Here is a 19,169-nt window from a genome sequence, read left to right as displayed (position 1 = left end):
GTAATTAGTTCTCTCTCAGGACATGGTAACGCCAGTGTTTCTGCGTTAATAATTGTATACAACTTAAGCTGCTTGAATTACTGTCAATGCCACTATTTCAGTGCACTAGATTTCAGTTCAAAATCTTTCTCTGAAATATAGCGACACCATCGCCAGCTTGCCCATAAAACATTCCAATTTACAGTCCTAGTGAAAATGAGCACAAGCTAAGTGCCGTGCTACAATAAATTGTGCACCAGTAGAAACCTACACACTGTCAACAAAGTTCCGCAAGGCTTTAGGGTTTTGGGGCGGGGAAAGTCAGGCTTCAGTCTTCCGATAAATCCGATTGGATTATAAGTGAGGCGAAGGTGGGACCAGCACAAAGATCGATCTTGATTGGGCAATGTGGCAGCTGATGGTCGTGTCATGTCCAATGAGAATGAAACGTTGTCTGTGGCTTTTTCAGTGAGTTACCGAGGGCAGTGGGAAGTATGATATATGAAGGGGCTACCATTATATAGCGTAATCGAATAGTGTCACAGGTATTTGCTTATGTCTCTTAAATGAGAGGGTGTCGTTTGCAATTTCCATGTTTTTGTTTTGCCGGGGCTGCTGGGAGTAATATTTCAGCAAGGGATGGAGGAACTCTGAACGAGTGGAGTCAGTGCTAATTATTTATTGGGTTCTTTGTGCGTTATTAGACAGCGTGAATGGCTTGTTCTGTGTTAGTAAATAGTTGTGTGTTCCTGCTTTGCTTTCCGTGCAAAATCTTATTTTAATTTTTTGTGCTCCTTGTTTCTTCATAAGGTGTTGTTAATGTGTGATTCCCCTTTCGACCCAATACAACAGGCTGAGATAAATGTGCTTTTTATCTAGCAGGTGTCTGGGAATTTCCGGGGACAAGAAATGAAGAAAGTGACGTGCACTGCACCTGTTAACATAGCTGTCATCAAATACTGTAAGTACTGCATTAGAACTCCTCCATTCATATGGCACTACAGTCCTGCATTTGCAAACATCTAGCTTGCTGTAGCATATGGCTGAGGATGCTGGTACCTGTAGTTAAGAACATAAAAGGGTCATAAATTAGACATTGCTTGAAGTTGCATTTTATTTCAGTTGACATGGTCGATAAGTACAAGATTTAACCTCTATAAGATTATTTGTTCTAGGCTAGTAATACTTACAGACACTTTGCTGTCAGTTTCATGAACATGTCAGCATTGATTGCTGCCTCATTTTTTCATGGCTCACAGTGTGCTAGGCACAAATCAGTCTTTGGTATTCAGTTATTTGGTAGTGAATGTGTGCTTTTTAGTATAGAATTGCCCCCAAGTCTCTTGCCCCAGCCCATATGTTCTTTCTACTGACACTCTGACATGGCTTAGTTGCCTGGGAGTGGAGATCCATTACTGTCGCTCGCATTAAGCTAGAGTATGAGTGATTGCACAGCCTGACCAAAAGAATAAGCTCTCTCTTTTGATTGTATATGAAAGCGCTCTTTGGTTAGTGTCACTTTTGTACCAAAAGATGATCATGAAATACGGACATGTTATTAAACATAGGACTGCCTTTGGGGCGAGGAGTCCAATCAGGAACCCCCTGGTAGAGGTGGGGTTAAGAGAAACAAAGGGATAGACTGGGTTCTAACCAGATGTGGAATTTATGTAGACTTTTTTTTGGAGCCTGCTTCAGCTGAGTCGTCAGGGCCCAGGCAAGCGGGGAACTGAGAGAGGGTTTGGTTTACTAGGCATATGTTCCCATGATTTCTTAGGGTGGCCCTGTAGGAAAATGTCAGTATTACTTTAAGTTTAATTTTTAAAAGTTTATGCATGCATATAACTTGAATAAAGCATCTCCTAGAAATAGCAGACTTTTCCTTCTGATATGTTAACTATATTCATTTTAGGAAATTATTTTTTATAAGAGGCCATACAACCCAAGTTGGTGTGTGTCTGTTCTTGCACTTTAACTTGCAATATCCTTTGACAGAATATAGCTGAGACTGGCTTAAGGTGGCCACACACGTGGCGATTTGGGATCTTTCATGCGACCATAGGTCGCATGAAAGATCGTTCAATCAGCCACTAACTGTTCAGGGCTGAAACGACAGATAAGGAGGTAGGAACAATAGGATTTTTACCTCCTTCTGCCGATTCTGATGGCAGATTTTGCTCAGGCGCCTTCAATGGCGCCCGATCAAAATCTATTAATCGGCCCGATATCAGCAGCCTCCTGCGATATCGGTCGACTCACCGACTTGCCATACACGCACCGAATATCGTACGAAACTGGGTTTCATACGATATTATCGGTGCGTGTATGGCCAGCTTTAGGGTGAAGCAGCCTGTAGCAGCTACTTGTTTCGGCTACAAAATTAGACAAGGCTGATCATTCCCTGATAACTGCCTCTACATGTGTTTTAGCAGAGGCAATTCTCAGTATTGTCTATGGAAGGTTATTTCGTGGCTTTTGTAGCCGTGACAAGTCAAACTGCATACCGACATTTCTATTAGAAAGCAGCTACTTTTGTCAACTGACAAAAAATTAATCCTTTGCCTCTCCTGTTGTGAAGATGACTTTTAGACAGTGACCTTTATAGATAAACTCATTCTTCTGTGTATTTTGTCACTATTTTTTTGTATTGCTAATCCAACTTGCTTCAATAATGAACATGATGTTCTTAGCTGATCATTTTTAATTTATTGTTTTAGATTATGTTGAGTTAATGCTGTAAGACATATGTTTACTGACTTTTTTATGTCATTTTCTTTTAGGGGGTAAACAAAACGAGGAACTTATTTTGCCTATAAACTCCTCCTTAAGTGTCACACTGCACCAAGATCAGGTTAGTAACCTCTACTATTTAATCTCAGTAAATGTCTAGACATTCAAAAATTTTGTGCTGTAGTGTATAGATCAGTTGGTGTAGAAGAATAAAATTGAGGTGTATGTAAACAAAATATATTAGGGCAAGGGCACATGGGGCAGATAGTCAGCCTGTGGACATGCACAGGCTCACAATCTACCCCTGTGCTTAACAATAATCTTCTAGTTGTGTCTGCATCCAGAAACACTGAATCTGCCCGGGTGCAGGCACACACAGCCGATCCACAGGCTGACAATACGCCTTGTGTGCCCTTGCCTTTACCATCTCCTCTTTCCTAATCAAAAAATCCACTAAAACAGTGCTGTCCAGCATTTACACTTTTAATTTTTGAAGTGGGTTAATTTGACTGGTACATACGGTTCAGATTATAGTTAAATGGTGATTTCTTCTGCCAGATTGCCCATACTGAGCTTGCACAGTTGAAGCTGGTCAGCACCTTGCTTCAACTGTGCATGTTCCAGCTAGGGAGCTATGACAGAAGAAGATATAAAGTGGAGCAAGATGGTGTCTATGGTGACAATCACAGGCAGTGGAGGGGGAGCAAATTTAATTAGAGAGTTTAGATGCAAATAATGTGTTTTCATAAAGTGCTTTTCAGAAACACATCATGTTATGGCAATATGTATACAATAATAGACTGATTTACACTGTAATTCAGAGTGGGCAGTTTTAGTGTCACCTTGACCCCAAGCCGTCTCAAGGTTTTCCTTTATAAATCCCACAATAAGAGGTATAATTATTAAAATGTGAGTTTAGAGATACATAAAAACCCATGTTTTATTCATTCCAATGTGATTTTTAGAAGTATATTTATTATTGGGTGAAAGGCAGGCAGGTGTTGATTAGGCAGATTTTCATTTTGCCATCGGATCGGGGACCGCTTTGGCTCATGAATGAATTCCCTACTTACAGCAATTTTACACTTTTGATGGATTTTGGAGTAAGTAGGCACCATATAAGCATTCCACCATAATTTTTTTAAGATAGTAAGCTTTTGGGCAGGGTCCTCTTCACCTCTTGTATTGTTATTGTTTGTTTTTGTATGTAAATATTTATGTTCAGTGTATACACCCATTTATTCTACAGAACTGTGGGATACATTGACACTTTAAAAATATATGTTAATAATAATAGCTATGAGTTTCCATTCCATCTTTAACCACAGACAAGATTCTTACTTTTTCAGTTAAAAACAACAACATCTGCTGCTGCAAGTCGGGAGTTTACAGAAGACCGGATTTGGTTGAATGGCAAGGAAGAGAACATCAGCCACCCTCGTTTGCAGTCCTGTCTACGTGAGAGTAAGTGCCAGTGTTTTTGGGCGTTTTAGTATTTACTATATAAAGAACCTTATTTGTAAAGTGGGTAAGGAAAGCATTCCAGTTATATTCAAATAGCAGTAAAGTTGACATACATATTCTGTATGCAATAAATAAGGTATGTATGTTCTGCATGTATACTTAGCTATGAGGGCTTCCTTATTGTTAACCTCTGTTGAAGGATTTTCATAAAATGCAATAGATATTGGTGTCTGTGCATCAGCCAAGGTAGGCAAGTGTTTAGCTCTTTCCACCATATAAACAGGGGCGCTGCTGCCATGAGGCTAATTGAGACATTCAACGCAAAAAGCTTCTCCTGTTAACTTAAAGTAAAATTTTAAATAGGAATTTCAGCTCTTCTAGTGCAAGGAGCACTATTGTGCTCTCTGCACTAGGGATACGGCCCCCCTCTGACGCAAAAAGCTATGTGAGGAGGGTGGCATCAACTTGGCCGCCTCAGGTGACAAGGACCCTTGAGATGAGATGTAAATATTCAAAAAAACAAATGAACTGTGTAAGGTTAATAAGCTTGGATCTCAGACCTTCATCTCAGATAACACAGTCCTTAAGGGGAAGCTGTGACACCAAAAAAATTTATTATAAATGCATTGCCTTTGGGGGAGACAGAGGGGTCGATTAGTCGGCCCAATTTTTAAAAGCCAATCATGGCAACTAATCACCACCGCTAACATAATGGTGACTTGTATACTTTTACACAGAAGTTATTCACTGTGACTGTGTTTTTAGCCACCACTGGGGTTTTTTAAAGTCGCTGCAACTAATTGCCCCGTCTGTCTTTGTGGAAGTAACTACTATCATATGCCATTAGCAGGTCTTAGAATGAAGTCTGCAAGCAGCACATGAACCTATATTAAACATTTTGCTCATTTGTACTTTTCAAGGCAGCTGGAAATCACATTTTCAGTTTTATTGCATAATTCTGCTTTGCAGTTCGTCGTCTAGCAAGAAAAAGGAGGAATGAAGAAGGTGATGAAAATGTCTCAAGGATCTTAAATGACAAGGTTCACATATGTTCAGTCAATAATTTTCCCACAGCAGCTGGACTGGCATCATCTGCAGCTGGATATGCTTGCCTTGGTGAGGAGTTGTGTGTATTTTCAGTCACTAAATCTACTTGGTTTCCTAACACATTTAGGGCTTTCTCACATGTAGTGTTTTCTCTGCCAGCTCTGTGGTCCACTTAAACGTGCCTTTTTTGGAATTAATATAGCCTATATACCAGTATATTCATTTTGGGTTAAAATAATAAACAATGCAAAATTTTATTCTCTTCTAGTAATCTATAGTATCCAATCAATCAACATGTAAAACTTATGATAAAATGTACAAATAACATGCGAGTCTTCAAAAAATGGATATCAAAGTCATCTAGCAGAAGGAGTTATGCAGGACTTCAAAATTGTGTTAGGTTACTATCATTTTTAGAAATGATACAGCAAATTTGAAGAATACTCTCAATCTGTCAAAATGGAGCTATCCAACATTTAGTTGTATTTTAGAATCTGCAGCCTCATGTTCAAGTTATCCTCTTGCAGTTCTCTCTTATCAAGTGATTGCTCTGTATTCTAGGTCAGGCCTTTCCAACTGGGGGCCCTGTTGCCCTCCAAGGTATTTTTATGGCCCCTGCCTGCTTATACGCTCCACAGACTGCTGTATGTGACATTATCATTTTGATATAATCCAGCCCACCTTTGTCTGCTATGTCAACTAAACTGGCCACTACATGTAAAGAGTTAGACAACCACCTGTGCTGCCAGTATTGAAATGCCACAGCTATTAGCTTTGCAAATGAAGGGACAATGCAAGAAGTTAGTGAATGGGTTCAAACCACCATGATTTTTCACACTTTGTGTCTTGTCCTACATATTTTTATATATATATATATATATATATATATATATATATATATATATATAATTGCTGCATGACTCTGATCTCCAAAATGTAGAACAGAGACCTGTGTGTGCCCCTTGAATACAGAGCTGTCTGCATTTAGTCCGTATGTCCACAATCATGCAGTCTGCCACTCCCCTAACTTGCTTGACATTCAAATGTGCAAGTCAGAGAGTGTCAGCAGTTGCAGGCCACAATGGAGCCCTGCACAGCCAGACCACAGATGCAAGTAATTTTACCAAAGTTTGACTTTTAGTGTAGCCTCAAACTTATTAGAAAGATACATTTTCTTTGAATCTTGTACTTTGAACTCGTAATGTAAAATGCAAATTAATTTGTTTGTTTGCTGTTATGTCTTTGCTTCTGTGGATTCATTTATATGATAAACATTTTAATTACTAAAGATATTTTTTGAATTATTTGCATTTCTTGTCAGTCACTAAATATTAGTTGCTGCTCCTTTGTACAGGCCATTAATACTTTGTTCATTGTCCATTAGTGTACACCCTGGCAAAGCTTTATGGAGTTGAAGGAGAGCTGTCAGAGATTGCACGGCAGGGGTCTGGAAGTGCCTGCAGGAGCATGTATGGGGGATTTGTGCAGTGGGTAATGGGAGAAAGGGATGATGGGAAAGACAGCTTAGCCAAACAAGTGGAACCTGAAAGTCACTGGCCGGAGCTACGAGTTCTAATACTAGTGGTAAGTGGCACAGAAAGAACTGTTTAACGCTGCTAATTCAGTTTTTTTGTAAATAGATCATATTATATAATATATATATATATATATATATATATATATATAATACTAGTTTATTTTGCCAAGATACTAGCTATAGGGTGGGAGGTACCAGAATCCACAAGCCCACAGTCAGTTGCAGATAGACTATGTCTATTATGGCAGACCAAGAAATATATAAAATTGAACACTAGTTAATGGATGCACAGTGATGTAAATGATATTAGTAATTTCAGATAATAGCAATATTGTGGCAGTGTTTTAAGATCTCCTGTCTCCTTGCTAAGCCATACTTACACAAAGTTAGCAAGCAACTTTTAATGGTACTGCTGCCTCTTTCCAGTTTTCAAAAAACTCCTCCAGCAGCCAAAAAACTATTAATCTTTGCAGTTCAGATTTTTCGTTATTGTTACTTTTTATTACTTATCTTTCTCTTCAGGCCTTTTTAGAAGTTAGAACGCCATATTTATTCTTCAGAAAGTTTTACCATACCTGAGTAAACAGCCCTAGAGACTCTGTCTGTTTGTTTAAGATTGCAGCTGCCATGTTAGCTTGGTTTCAATAGCTTCCTTGTTGCAGCTCTAGCTGCTGATAGCTCTTATGAATTGTTATGGGAGGGGGAGCTGCCCAGACTCAGGCCCAGGAAATGATTTTTCTGAGAGAGGAAGTATGGTAGTGAAGAACATGTTTACACATAAGAAGACAAGAAATCCTGTGTTTCTTTTGATAGAGGACTCAGTGCAGCTTTTCTGTGAGTGCTTATGGCTGTATTTATATAGAGCTTTCTGATAAAGCTTATTTAGTTTTTACCTTTCCTTCTCCATTAAGGAATACAACAGAACAGATCTTGCAGTATAGCAATGTTGATTGTTGTGTTTAATTCAGGGTTTTATGTATAAATGTAATAATATAAATACATTTTTATTTATTTAGTGCTACCTATGTATGCAACGCTGTACAGCAGAACAATAAATAAAGAGAACAAACGGGTTTATTACAATAATAAATACAAAATACATTTAACATTAAGAGCTATGTTTCAGAGAGACAAGGGGAAGGAGGACCCTGCCCCATGGAGTTAACAGTCTATGTGGGTTTACAAGATACAGTGTATACATGTAATGTTACAATAACTAAACTTAATATACCCTAAAGAAGCCTTACTTTAACAAACTAGCCAAGTCTGAAATAATCAATTAAGCTGGATGCAGTCATTTGCCCCTTTTTTAATATGGGGCACAGATTTTATTATTAGAAACCCAAAGAAAGCTGCAGAGTTTCTCAGAAAGTGCAAATGAAATGACACCTGTAATTTCAGTATTCAGATGATTTATTCTGCATGCTCACTTCATTTTTGTATCCTCCCAGGCTACTGCAGAGAAGAAGCATGTAGGCAGCACAGCTGGTATGCAGACAAGTGTGGAGACTAGTCCATTGCTTAAGGTACCATAAACATTTTTATCTATGAATGGGAGGTTTCCTTTTTCTCTGTATCAAAAAGTTGTGCATTTTTTGTATTTATACACGCAAAGTAAACAATGTCACATTTCTGTCTGTAATATTTGTGAATGATCTGTGTCTGCATAAAGGATAGACTGGGGAGTAAAGGTGGCTATACACATAAGGTTTTTCTCTCCCTAACGACCAATTTCAGTGTGATCCAACAAATCCGTCAAATTATTGTACGGTTAGTGGGCACCAAACATTCGCACATCTATTGATTTTTGATCCGACATCAGTAAATCGGACAGGCAGGTTTATAAATGTTGCCATTAGCAATTAAATTTGCCCAATGTGCAGTTGTTTGCAGGACCCAGCAGGTACTTTTCCTAGCTAGAAATTGTCATTTTTGTAGATGGGCAAAACGTACTTTTAAACAGTGATTTCAGGTTAAGATTGATCCTACGATAACTAAAACTTCTTTTAAAAATCTTAGGGGCACATTTACTTATCCACGAACGCTCCAAGCGTTCGTTCGATCGGTCCAATCTTTTTTTCTTCGACTTTTTCGTATTTTTAGTGTGAAAAAATCGGACCGGTTTTGCCGCTGTTTACAATAGTTTGGTACGAAAATTTCTTGACTTTGGATAGCCAATACGATATTATTGTGACTAATACGATTTTTTCGTAAGCATTTTCGTGATATTTGCGATCTTCAGAAATTTTCATTTCCGATCCGAATTTTTCCCATTCGGGATTCGAACTCGTGTTTTGATAAATCTGCCCCTTTGTGTGTATGGCCAGCTTTAGAAATACATGCAATAGAAGTCTAAGGTATAAAGGTGCCCAATTAATATTAGGTGCTGACTTTGGTCAAAAATGGCCAAGTAAACAACACCTTGGCCCTTGTTTGGGAAACAAATGATAACCTTTCTACTAGGAATCTCATCAGAGAGCATTTACATAATGATCAAGCTGCTAGTACTGAATCGATGTGTGAAGCAAAAGGAACAGTGACAAACAGAACCAATGTGCAGTTGTTTGCAGGACCCAGCAGGTACTTTTCCTAGCTAGAAATTGTCATTTTTGTAGATGGGCAAAACGTACTTTTAAACAGTGATTTCAGGTTAAGATTGATCCTACGATAACTAAAACTTCTTTTAAAAATCTTAGGGGCACATTTACTTATCCACGAACGCTCCAAGCGTTCGTTCGATCGGTCCAATCTTTTTTTCTTCGACTTTTTCGTATTTTTAGTGTGAAAAAATCGGACCGGTTTTGCCGCTGTTTACAATAGTTTGGTACGAAAATTTCTTGACTTTGGATAGCCAATACGATATTATTGTGACTAATACGATTTTTTCGTAAGCATTTTCGTGATATTTGCGATCTTCAGAAATTTTCGTTTCCGATCCGAATTTTTCCCATTCGGGATTCAAACTCGTGTTTTGATAAATCTGCCCCTTTGTGTGTATGGCCAGCTTTAGAAATACATGCAATAGAAGTCTAAGGTATAAAGGTGCCCAATTAATATTAGGTGCTGACTTTGGTCAAAAATGGCCAAGTAAACAACACCTTGGCCCTTGTTTGGGAAACAAATGATAACCTTTCTACTAGGAATCTCATCAGAGAGCATTTACATAATGATCAAGCTGCTAGTACTGAATCGATGTGTGAAGCAAAAGGAACAGTGACAAACAGAACCCCACTCCAAAACCAGTTTGTTGTAGTCAGGCTAGGAATGTCTGGGTGACAAATAAAAGCAATTTCCTCAAAAAAAATATTATTCCCTATTTAAGATCTGTGTTCACCTGTCTTTACTTTAATTGGCAGAAAAATATGTTGGCTGTGGTGTAGCTAGATAGCAATGACTAGTGTCGTGGGATAAGATGAGATGAAGGCAAAGATTTGCTATATTTTACAACCAGAGGGAGGTCTGGGTTTTTTTTCTTTAATTTATTTTCACACCTCAGAATATAGCAAAGTTTAAAGGAATACTGTAATGGGAAAATATGTTTTTTTCAAAATGCATCAGTTAGTAGAGCTTCTCCAGCAGAATCTTAGCAGCTGCCTAACACCTGTATTGCTAAAAATGGTAGATATAACAAAAGCACTCAATAGTAAAGAATCCAAGTCCAGCTCATGACACCTCCAGTAATGTGGAGTGGAAGAAACAATAGCATGTCTGAATAGTTGCTTGAAAGCAGTTATAATGTGTAGCGCTGGCTCCTTCTGAAAGCTCAGAATCAGGCAAAATGCACTGAGAAAAATTTAGAAATAATGTATACCATAAAAATCATGACAGAATCCTTTTAATTTCTTTGATGGCAAAGAAGCCATGGGTGGCTTTCTCACTTGAGTATAATCATTAAGAAATGCCCTTCCATTTTAAGCAAAACAGGGACTGTTTGTTCATATAAATACTTCAAGCTGGCCAACTTCGTCAAAGTCATCTCTGGTCTGGCCAGTCCTACACTCAGTTCTCATCTCATCTGATTCATTAAGAATTCTGCCGCTCAATTCTACATTTTACAACGGGAGTTTTACCTGCAACTTATTTGCTTTCAAGGTTTAAACCCCCAAATGGTTGCCATTTTATTGGCTCCATGGGGATCACCTGACTGCTGGGAAGGGTGTGAGCTACAACATGGAAGTTGCCACTTCTTTACTAAAATGTATTTATTCCTAATACTTTCATCTTGCAGCTTAGAGCAGACTTAGTTGTGCCTGAACGGATGGAGGCTATGATCGAGTCAATCAGAAAAAAGGATTTTAAGGCTTTTGGCGAACTGACAATGAAGGACAGCAATCAGTTCCATGCCACCTGTCTGGACACATATCCTCCTATCTTTTACCTTAACAGTGTGTCTCAGCGTGTCATTAGTGTGGTGCACCAATACAACACCTACTATGGACAGACCAAGGTATGAATTGCACCATAATGCATGGTATTACATTAGTGATTTGCTGCATTTTTACTGAGCAGTCCATCTTAAAGGGTACCTAAATGGTTATTAAAATTTGTATTGTCACAGTTTTCTTGTTGCTTTTATTTATATGCTCTGTTAACAGGAAGTTTTGTCTGTTCTTCCCATTTTCATAGGTAGCATACAGCTTTGATGCTGGTCCTAATGCAGTAATCTTCATGCTAGAGCCTACTGTAAATGAGTTTGTTGAAGTTGTCAAGCACTGCTTTCCACCAGAATCAAATGGAGACACGTAAGTATCATAGATAACATTAACATTTAACGGAGCATGACCTTCCATTTTATTTCTAATAAACATATTCTGTATATACTTTCAGTTTTAAAAATGTTCAGCCAAACATATCTCCCCTACCTATGCCTGCATTGACTTGATTTGCCCTACCTCCATAAATTGTCCCTGGGCAGGGTGCTGTAAAAATAAAATGCAGCCTTCCTGTATGGTGATTGCTCACCAATTATATGTGCTTTGAGGGTACAGCAGATCTTAAGAGATTACCCAAGTTTGAATGTGTGACAGAGAGCAATATGCCTTTCTGCTAGTATAATAGAATAGGTAAGCAGAAAATACAAACATTAAAAGAGACACTCAGCACACTGCATTGTAAGATAGGAACCAATCACAGGCTGGGTGGAACTGAAACCTGTCTTTGAATGTGTGACCACAGTGATTGGCTATCCCCCTCCTACTGTGCTTCTAGCAGTGACGTCAGGACACAACCACTCCTAATTTGAAACATAGCAGATATATAGGAAGCTCTAATAAACTGGTAATTTTTAAAGATATAGGAAATTTTTAGCCCAGAGTGAAAGTTGCCCCAATGTATTATTCATTATTGCCTACAAGATTGGGGAGGAATTTCCACTTATTCTATATTCCTTTCCATTGTATTGCAGTGTGTGTGTAAACTGACATTTTTCTTAGCATATGAGAAAGTGAAATTGGCTTGAATTAGCAATGTAATGTTTTTTGCCCATTCACTTGGATGGCCAAATCAAAAAATATGAAGTCGCTAACTTCAGTTCACCTGTGTGTACTTCATAAAACAAACACCAGTTCCATTTTCATGTGTCACATCTGTTATTGGTCCAGTATACAAGCCTCAAAATAAAATGGACTTCCCTCAGTTTACTCTAAAGACCAGATGAGGCGGGGTGGTGGAAGAAGTTACATGTATTCATTGTCAATGCAGGAAATGATAGGCTTTCAATACTGCTTGATTACTGACAAGGAAGCAATATAATTACACAGGTGCTTATAATTACAGGTATTAAACTTAGCAATAGGCAAAGGCAAATAATGTGATCATTACATACTGGGCTATATAATTGCAAAGTAACTTTACAAAGGCAGAGCACCATTCCGGCTAACAGCGGTGGTTTCTACACTTTTGGTTTTTTTGCCCCCTTTGTAGTGCAACTTTGAAGTTCCTACAGTAAAGTAAATTAAATTTGTTTACCACATCACTTTTTAACAGTAATGAAACTGCAGAAAAGTAACCAGTTTGATGCCAACCTGTTAAAATGATACTGTAGTAGATTATAAAATGCAAGGACTGCAGGACTGATTAGCGCTTTTCTTTAGGCATAGTTTAATAAAGAAACGGAAAAATTATGACATTTATATTTTATGATATTTATTTAAAAAAATGTTATCTAAAATGTTGTGTAAAAGAATTTCTTATACACATGTTAAACTCAGTAGAAAACAATACAATTAACACCTAGTACTTAGGTGGCATCGAAAATGATGTCAGTTTAACAGTGTTCTTCATATATCGAAGGCATACACTAAAGTTAAAGGGGTGATTCACCAGGTTAACTTTTAGTATGGTATAGAATGGCTTAATTATCAGCATATTTAAAATTGGTTTTTATTTTGTTTGGTTTTGAATTATTTGCCGCCTTCTTCTGACTCTTTCCAGCTTTGAAATGGGGGTAACTGGCCCCAGCAGCCAAAAAATGTAGCCTCTGTGAAGCTACAATTTTATTGTCATTGTTGCTTTTTAATATCTTTTTATTTAGGCCCTCTACTATTCATATTCCTGTCTCTATTTATTTCAAACCACTGCCTAAGTGCTAGGTTTCATTGGACCCTAGCAACCAGATAGCTGCTAAAATTCCAAACTGGAGAGCTGCTGAATAAAAAATAATAATAAAAAAAAAAACACAAATAATAAAAAATGAAGACCAACTGCAATTTATCTCAGAAGAACACTCTCTGTTTTATACTAAAAGTTAACTTAACGTTGAACTGCCCCATTAATAAGGTGATGAGTTGGGGAGTATAAACATTCATCCATGTTTGACTTCTACTTGATGCCTTTGTTTAGATTTCTTTGCTAGGTGCACCACTGTCAATGTTTAAAGGAGTACTAAGCCCTGCTGCACTGCACTGCTCAACTACAAATGCCAGAATAATGTAACATATAATAAGGTTGAGACATTCTGAGAGCTGTAGTCCAGCAACATCAAGATTGTATTTTTAAAGCAATATTGCACAATACATTTTCACCAAATCTCCAGGACCAGCAGCTGCATTAAAATGCAAAAAAATCCTCCAGTGAGAATCCCAGCTGATCTGTGCAGATCTAGCTCCCTGTCCTTTGTTCCTGCAATTGAAGCTGGAAGCTTGAACAAGTCTGTCCTTTATCCCATGTCTGATTCCTGTGGCATATAATGAAGGGGAAAAAATGACATAATTATCTCTGTATGTAAGATGCTGGGAATTAGTGTTCTCATTGGTCACTTCTCTTGCATTTATTATGAGCTTTTTGGTCAGTAGAATGCTCATTGGTAAATTTTCTTGCATCTACAATTACCTTTTTCAGAAGCTTCTATAGCAAAACTAGGGGGCGCATTGGGACAGTATTATGATTACCTTTACTGTGAAATATCAGCAAATGTTACAACTGTCTCTTTAGATCCTACCAAATGTGCCTCAGTCATCACCCCTCTCTCATATTCACTAACAGCTTTCTCTGGTACTGGTAGCCAAAGTACTTGGCAACTGGGCCTGCCCTGAATTTTCATACATTATTCCTGCAAGGAAGTACCTACTAGTAAAAATACACTGCTCAAAAAAATAAAGGGAACACTTAAACGACACAATGAAACTCCAAGTCAGTCACACTTTTGTGAAATCAAACTGTCCACTTAGGTAGCAACACTGATTGACAATCAATTTCACATACTGTTGTGTAAATGGATTAGACAACAGGTGGAAATTATAGGCAATTAGTAAGACATCCCCAATAAAGGAGTGGTTCTGCAGGTGGTGACCACAGAACACTTCTCAGTTCCTATGCTTTCTGGCTGATGTTTTGGTCACTTTTGAATGCTGGCGGTGCTTTCACTCTAGTTGTAGCATGAGATGGAGTCTACAACCCACACAAATGGCTCAGGTAGTGCAGCTCATTCAGGATGGCACATCAATGCGAGCTGTGGCAAGAAGGTTTGCTGTGTCTGTTAGCGTAGTGTCCAAAGCATGGATGCACTACCAGGAACAGGCCAGTACATCAGGAGACGTGGAGGCCGTAGGAGGGCAACAACCCAGCAGCAGGACCGCTACCTCCGCCTTTGTGCAAGGAGGAACAGGAGGAGCACTACCAGAGCCCTGCAAAATGACCTCCAGCGGGCCACAAATGTGCATGTGTCTGCTCAAACGTTCAAAAACGACTCCATGAGGGTGGTATGAGGGCCTAACGTCCACAGGTGCAGGTTGTGCTTACAGCCCAACACCGTGGAGGAAGTTTGGCATTTGCCAGAGAACACCAAGATTGGCAAATTTTTCCACTGGCACCCTGTGCTCTTCACAGATGAAAGCAGGTTTACACTGAGCACAAGTGACAGACGTGGCAGAGTCTGGAGACGCTATGGAGAACGTTCTGCTGCCTGCAACATCCTCCAGCATGACCAGTTTGGCAGTGGGTCAGTAATGGTGTGGGGTGGCATTTCTTTGGGGGGCCGCACATCCCTGCATGTGCTCGCCAGAGGTAGCCTGACTGCCATTAGGTACCGAGATGAGATCCTCAGACCCCTTGTGAGACCATATGCTGGTGCAGTTGGCCCTGGGTTCCTCCTAATGCAAGACAATGCTAGACCTCATGTGGCTGGAGTGTATCAGCAGTTCCTGCAAGACGAAGGCATTGATGCTATGGACTGGCCCGCCTGTTCTCTACACCTGAATCCAATTTAGCACATCTGGGACATCATGTCTCACTCCATCCACCAACGCCACGTTGCACCACAGGCTAGGAGTTGGTGGATGCTTTAGTCCAAGTCTGGGAGGAGATCCCTCAAGAGACCATCCGCCACCACATCAGGAGCATGCCCAGGTGTTGTAGGGAGGTCATACAGGCACGTGGGGGCCACATACTACTGAGCCTCATTTTGACTTGTTTTATGGACATTACATCAAAGCTGGATCAGCCTGTAATGTTTTTTTTCCACTTTAATTTTGAGTGTGACTCCAAATCCAGGCCTCCATGGGTGGATAAATTTGATTCCCATTGATAATTTTAGTGTGATTATGTTGTCAGCACATTAAACTATGTAAAGAATAAAGTATTTAATAAGAATATTTCATTAATTCAGATCTAGGATGTCTTATTTTTGTGTTCCCTTTATTTTTGTGAGCAGTGTACTTTGTATTCTTCATTTACCTAGGTGCTCTTTCATATTGAAAATTGCCCTATAGCACCCTTGCAGAAGGCCCAGCATTAGTAATGTGCTAGGCTTGGATATTCGTATCCTGCTTTTCATCTCTATAACCCAAAAGTGCTGTATTTTCCATCTGCTGTTTTAATTTGTACACAATACACATTTTTGTGTTATATTTTTACTGTCATTTTAGGTACCTGAAAGGCTTACCTGTGGGTTCTGCAGTGCTTTCTGAGGGGCTTCAGTCAATAGTAGCTTCTGATCCAAATCCAGGAGGAGTGCGTTATATTATTTATACTAAGGTAGATATTTTCTCCCAGTTGCATGCTGGCAGCAGAGGAGCATTCACAAAGTCAAAGATGTGGGGTACTTAATTTATTTTCCTCTTTCTTTTAGCCGGGGCCTGGACCCACGCTGTCACAAGATCTTACCCTGGATCTCTTGGATGCTGATGGGCTGCCATTACAGTGTGCTTAAAAAAACATTAACCAAAGAGACTTATATAAGTGCCGGTTTCAAAATGATTTAAATGTTGCCATACACTGGCATGCTTAAAGTCTGATTCCCAGAGGATGGCACTGGTACTTTAGCAGGACATGTCCTCACATCAAGAGAAAAAATGCAGTTCCTGGTGTAGGCAACAGTCATTTGTTTGGTAATAGAATTGCTCATCAGATGATCGTTAGGAATTTTTCTCAGGGAAATGACATCCCATTATTTCTGGAATTCCACTTCCTCCTTGCCTGTTGAGCTGAAGTTCTTTTTCAGATGAGTAATGGCATTTTAGCACTATATCAATATAATATGGCATAGAAAGCCATCCTGTTTTCTTTCCTAGTGTCTCACCTGTTTTTTGGATGATTTCCAGGAGCCATTTTTATTTAGTAAGCCTAGTAGTAGTAATTTAGTAAATTATTCTAAACAGCCTCCAGAATAAGATACCTTTCTCCATGCATGCTGATTTATTTTGTTTCTTTATTACAAGCAGCTGAACAGCAGTTCTTTTAGTTACTTCATGAATTAGTGTGAAGCTCTGTCTGTTTTGCTTTCTGAGCACTCCCCTTTTTGACTATGATGACCTCAAAGAGGTGCCTACTGGGAATGCTCACTGCCTTTGTTCCAATTAAAATCAATTAGGCAGACTCTATAGGCACCTCTTTCAAGTCATCATTGTCAGAGAGAGAAGGAGTGCTCAGAAAGCAAAAGTGGACAGAGCTTCATACTAGACAAGGAAGTAATTCCTGCTGTTTGTAATAGAGAAGCAAAATGAATCTGAATGCAGGGAAAAAGGTATGTTATTCTGGGGACTGTACACAGTAATTTTAGAGATTTAAAAAAAGGGTGTTTACTTATTCTTTTAAACAGGGGTCTTCAACTATTTTTACCCATAAGCCACATTCAAATGCAAAAAGAGTTTGGAAGTAACACAAGCAGAATAAATGTCCCCGTGGGGCTGTTACTGGCTATTTTTGTGGATTGTCAGACTACAGAAGGCTCTATTTGGAAGTACACCTGGTTTTTATGCAACCAAAACTTGCTTTGAGGCAACTGGGAGCAACATTCAAGGGGTTGGGGATCACTGTTATAAAGAATTCAATACATTTCCAACCCTTTTATGGTATTGCATTATACTGACACTTGTAATAAGGTTTGTTTTTTGTTTTGTTTTTTTGCTTCACCCCAGCATGACTTAGTTTAAAACATGTTTTGACTATTGAGGTTTGTAATTTTATAGATATTAATATCATAGTTGAAAATTTTGTAAAATTGTATTGGCAGATTACCTCATGTTTTGTCATTACAGAATATGCCAGTTAATGATTAATAAAAATTACGTGCAAGGAGTTTTTATGTTCTCCCTGTGTCTGCGTGTGTTTCCACCAGGTACACCAGTTTCCTTCCACACTCCAAAAACATACAGGCAGGTTAAAGGAAAAGTCACACCAAAAAATGTAAGTAATTAAAATATGATGTACTGTTGCCCTGTATTGGTAAAAGTTGTGTGTTTGCTTCAGTGTCATTACTATAGTTAATATTAATAAGCTGCTGTGTAACCATGGGGGCAGCCATTCAAGTTGGAAAAAGGAGAAAAGGCACAGGTTACATAGCAGATCATGGATAAACTCTGTAGAATACAATAGTGTGTTATCTGCTATGTGCCTATGCCTCCTTGGGTGAAGACACACTGAGCTACTAGTAGCAGCTAGTTTTTCACTGCTACTAAACTCCAGACAATACCTTGCCATAGACAATACTGAGACAGTTATCCGTAAATGATCAGCATTGTCTATTTTAGTAGCCACAACAAGTAGCTGCTACTAGTAGCTCAGTGTGTCTTCACCCTTATAGTGAGGTGACAGATGGGGAGATTAGTCGCCCCGCGAAAAATCTTTATTGCAGCAGGCGACTAATCTCCTCGAAATGCCATTCCACTGGCAAGAATGTAAATCGCCGGTGGGATGGAATACGCGTCGCTGCGATTTCCAGAAGGCAATTTCCTCTCAAGGCAACTTCGGTTGACTTCAGAAATCGCAGCAACGCATATGCCATCCCACCAGCGATCTACATTCTTGCTGGTGGGATGGCATTGCGGGGAGATTAGTCCCCCGCGGCAATGAAGATTTTTCGCGGAGCGACTAATCTCCCCGTCTGTCACCTTCCTAATGGTTGGCCCCGTGGCTACACAGCAGCTTTGTTTATATAAACATTCTTAGGTAAACACACCAGTGCAGGGCACAGTACATTATAATCTAATTACTTTCACTTTTTGGTGTTACTCTTCCTTTAACTGACTTCTAACTAAATTGACCATAGTGTGTGAATGCCATAGGGACCTTAGATTGTAAGCTCCACTGGGGCAGGGACTGGTGTGAATAATGTATCATTTCTGTAATGCGCTGCAGAAATGTGATGGCACTATATTAAATAACAGGAAAAAAATAGTTATCAATGGCTGGTAGAAAAATGTTTAACTAGGAAATCCACACGTTATAGAGCCCAGTAGGGGTTCCTCCAACACTCCCAGTAGGGGTTTCCCAATTCAAAAATAAAACCCTTTTTTAATTTATAGACAGAGCCAGTAGCACCCTCTTAGGGCTGTGACAGACCAAATCTCCCTGAAATGCCATCCCACCGGCTAGAATGTAAATTGCCGGTGGGATGGCAAATGCGCGTGGCGATTTGCAGAAATCACCGAAGTTGCTTTGAGGGGAAACTTCGGCGATTTCAGCACCGCATATGCCA

General features: G+C 39.2%; 1 protein-coding gene across 6 annotated transcripts; it reads left to right on the top strand.

Annotated features, from left to right (window-relative positions):
• The first annotated feature begins 356 nt into the window (after window positions 1-356).
• Window positions 357-17,771, top strand: mvd (mevalonate diphosphate decarboxylase). Of its 6 annotated transcripts, none has more exons than XM_004913561.4 (11): window positions 357-447; window positions 859-940; window positions 2,760-2,830; window positions 4,059-4,173; window positions 5,143-5,289; window positions 6,605-6,804; window positions 8,209-8,283; window positions 10,986-11,204; window positions 11,384-11,499; window positions 16,120-16,228; window positions 16,323-17,771. In XM_004913561.4, exons 1-11 carry the CDS (start codon window positions 409-411, stop codon window positions 16,401-16,403), a joined length of 1,254 nt encoding a protein of 417 aa, XP_004913618.2. In that variant the 5' UTR covers window positions 357-408; the 3' UTR covers window positions 16,404-17,771. The 6 variants fall into 6 exon arrangements, with proteins under 6 accessions (XP_004913618.2, XP_004913622.3, XP_004913619.2 ...); XM_004913565.4 differs by having other exon boundaries at window positions 381-447; window positions 862-940; XM_004913562.4 differs by having other exon boundaries at window positions 432-524.
• The last annotated feature ends 1,398 nt before the right edge of the window (window positions 17,772-19,169 follow it).

This window comes from Xenopus tropicalis, chromosome 4 (genome assembly GCF_000004195.4).
Source record: "Xenopus tropicalis strain Nigerian chromosome 4, UCB_Xtro_10.0, whole genome shotgun sequence".
Classification (NCBI taxonomy): Eukaryota; Metazoa; Chordata; class Amphibia; order Anura; family Pipidae; genus Xenopus; species Xenopus tropicalis.
The sequence above is the reverse complement of the archived record's forward strand: the minus strand, read 5'-3'. Positions and strand labels throughout refer to the sequence as shown.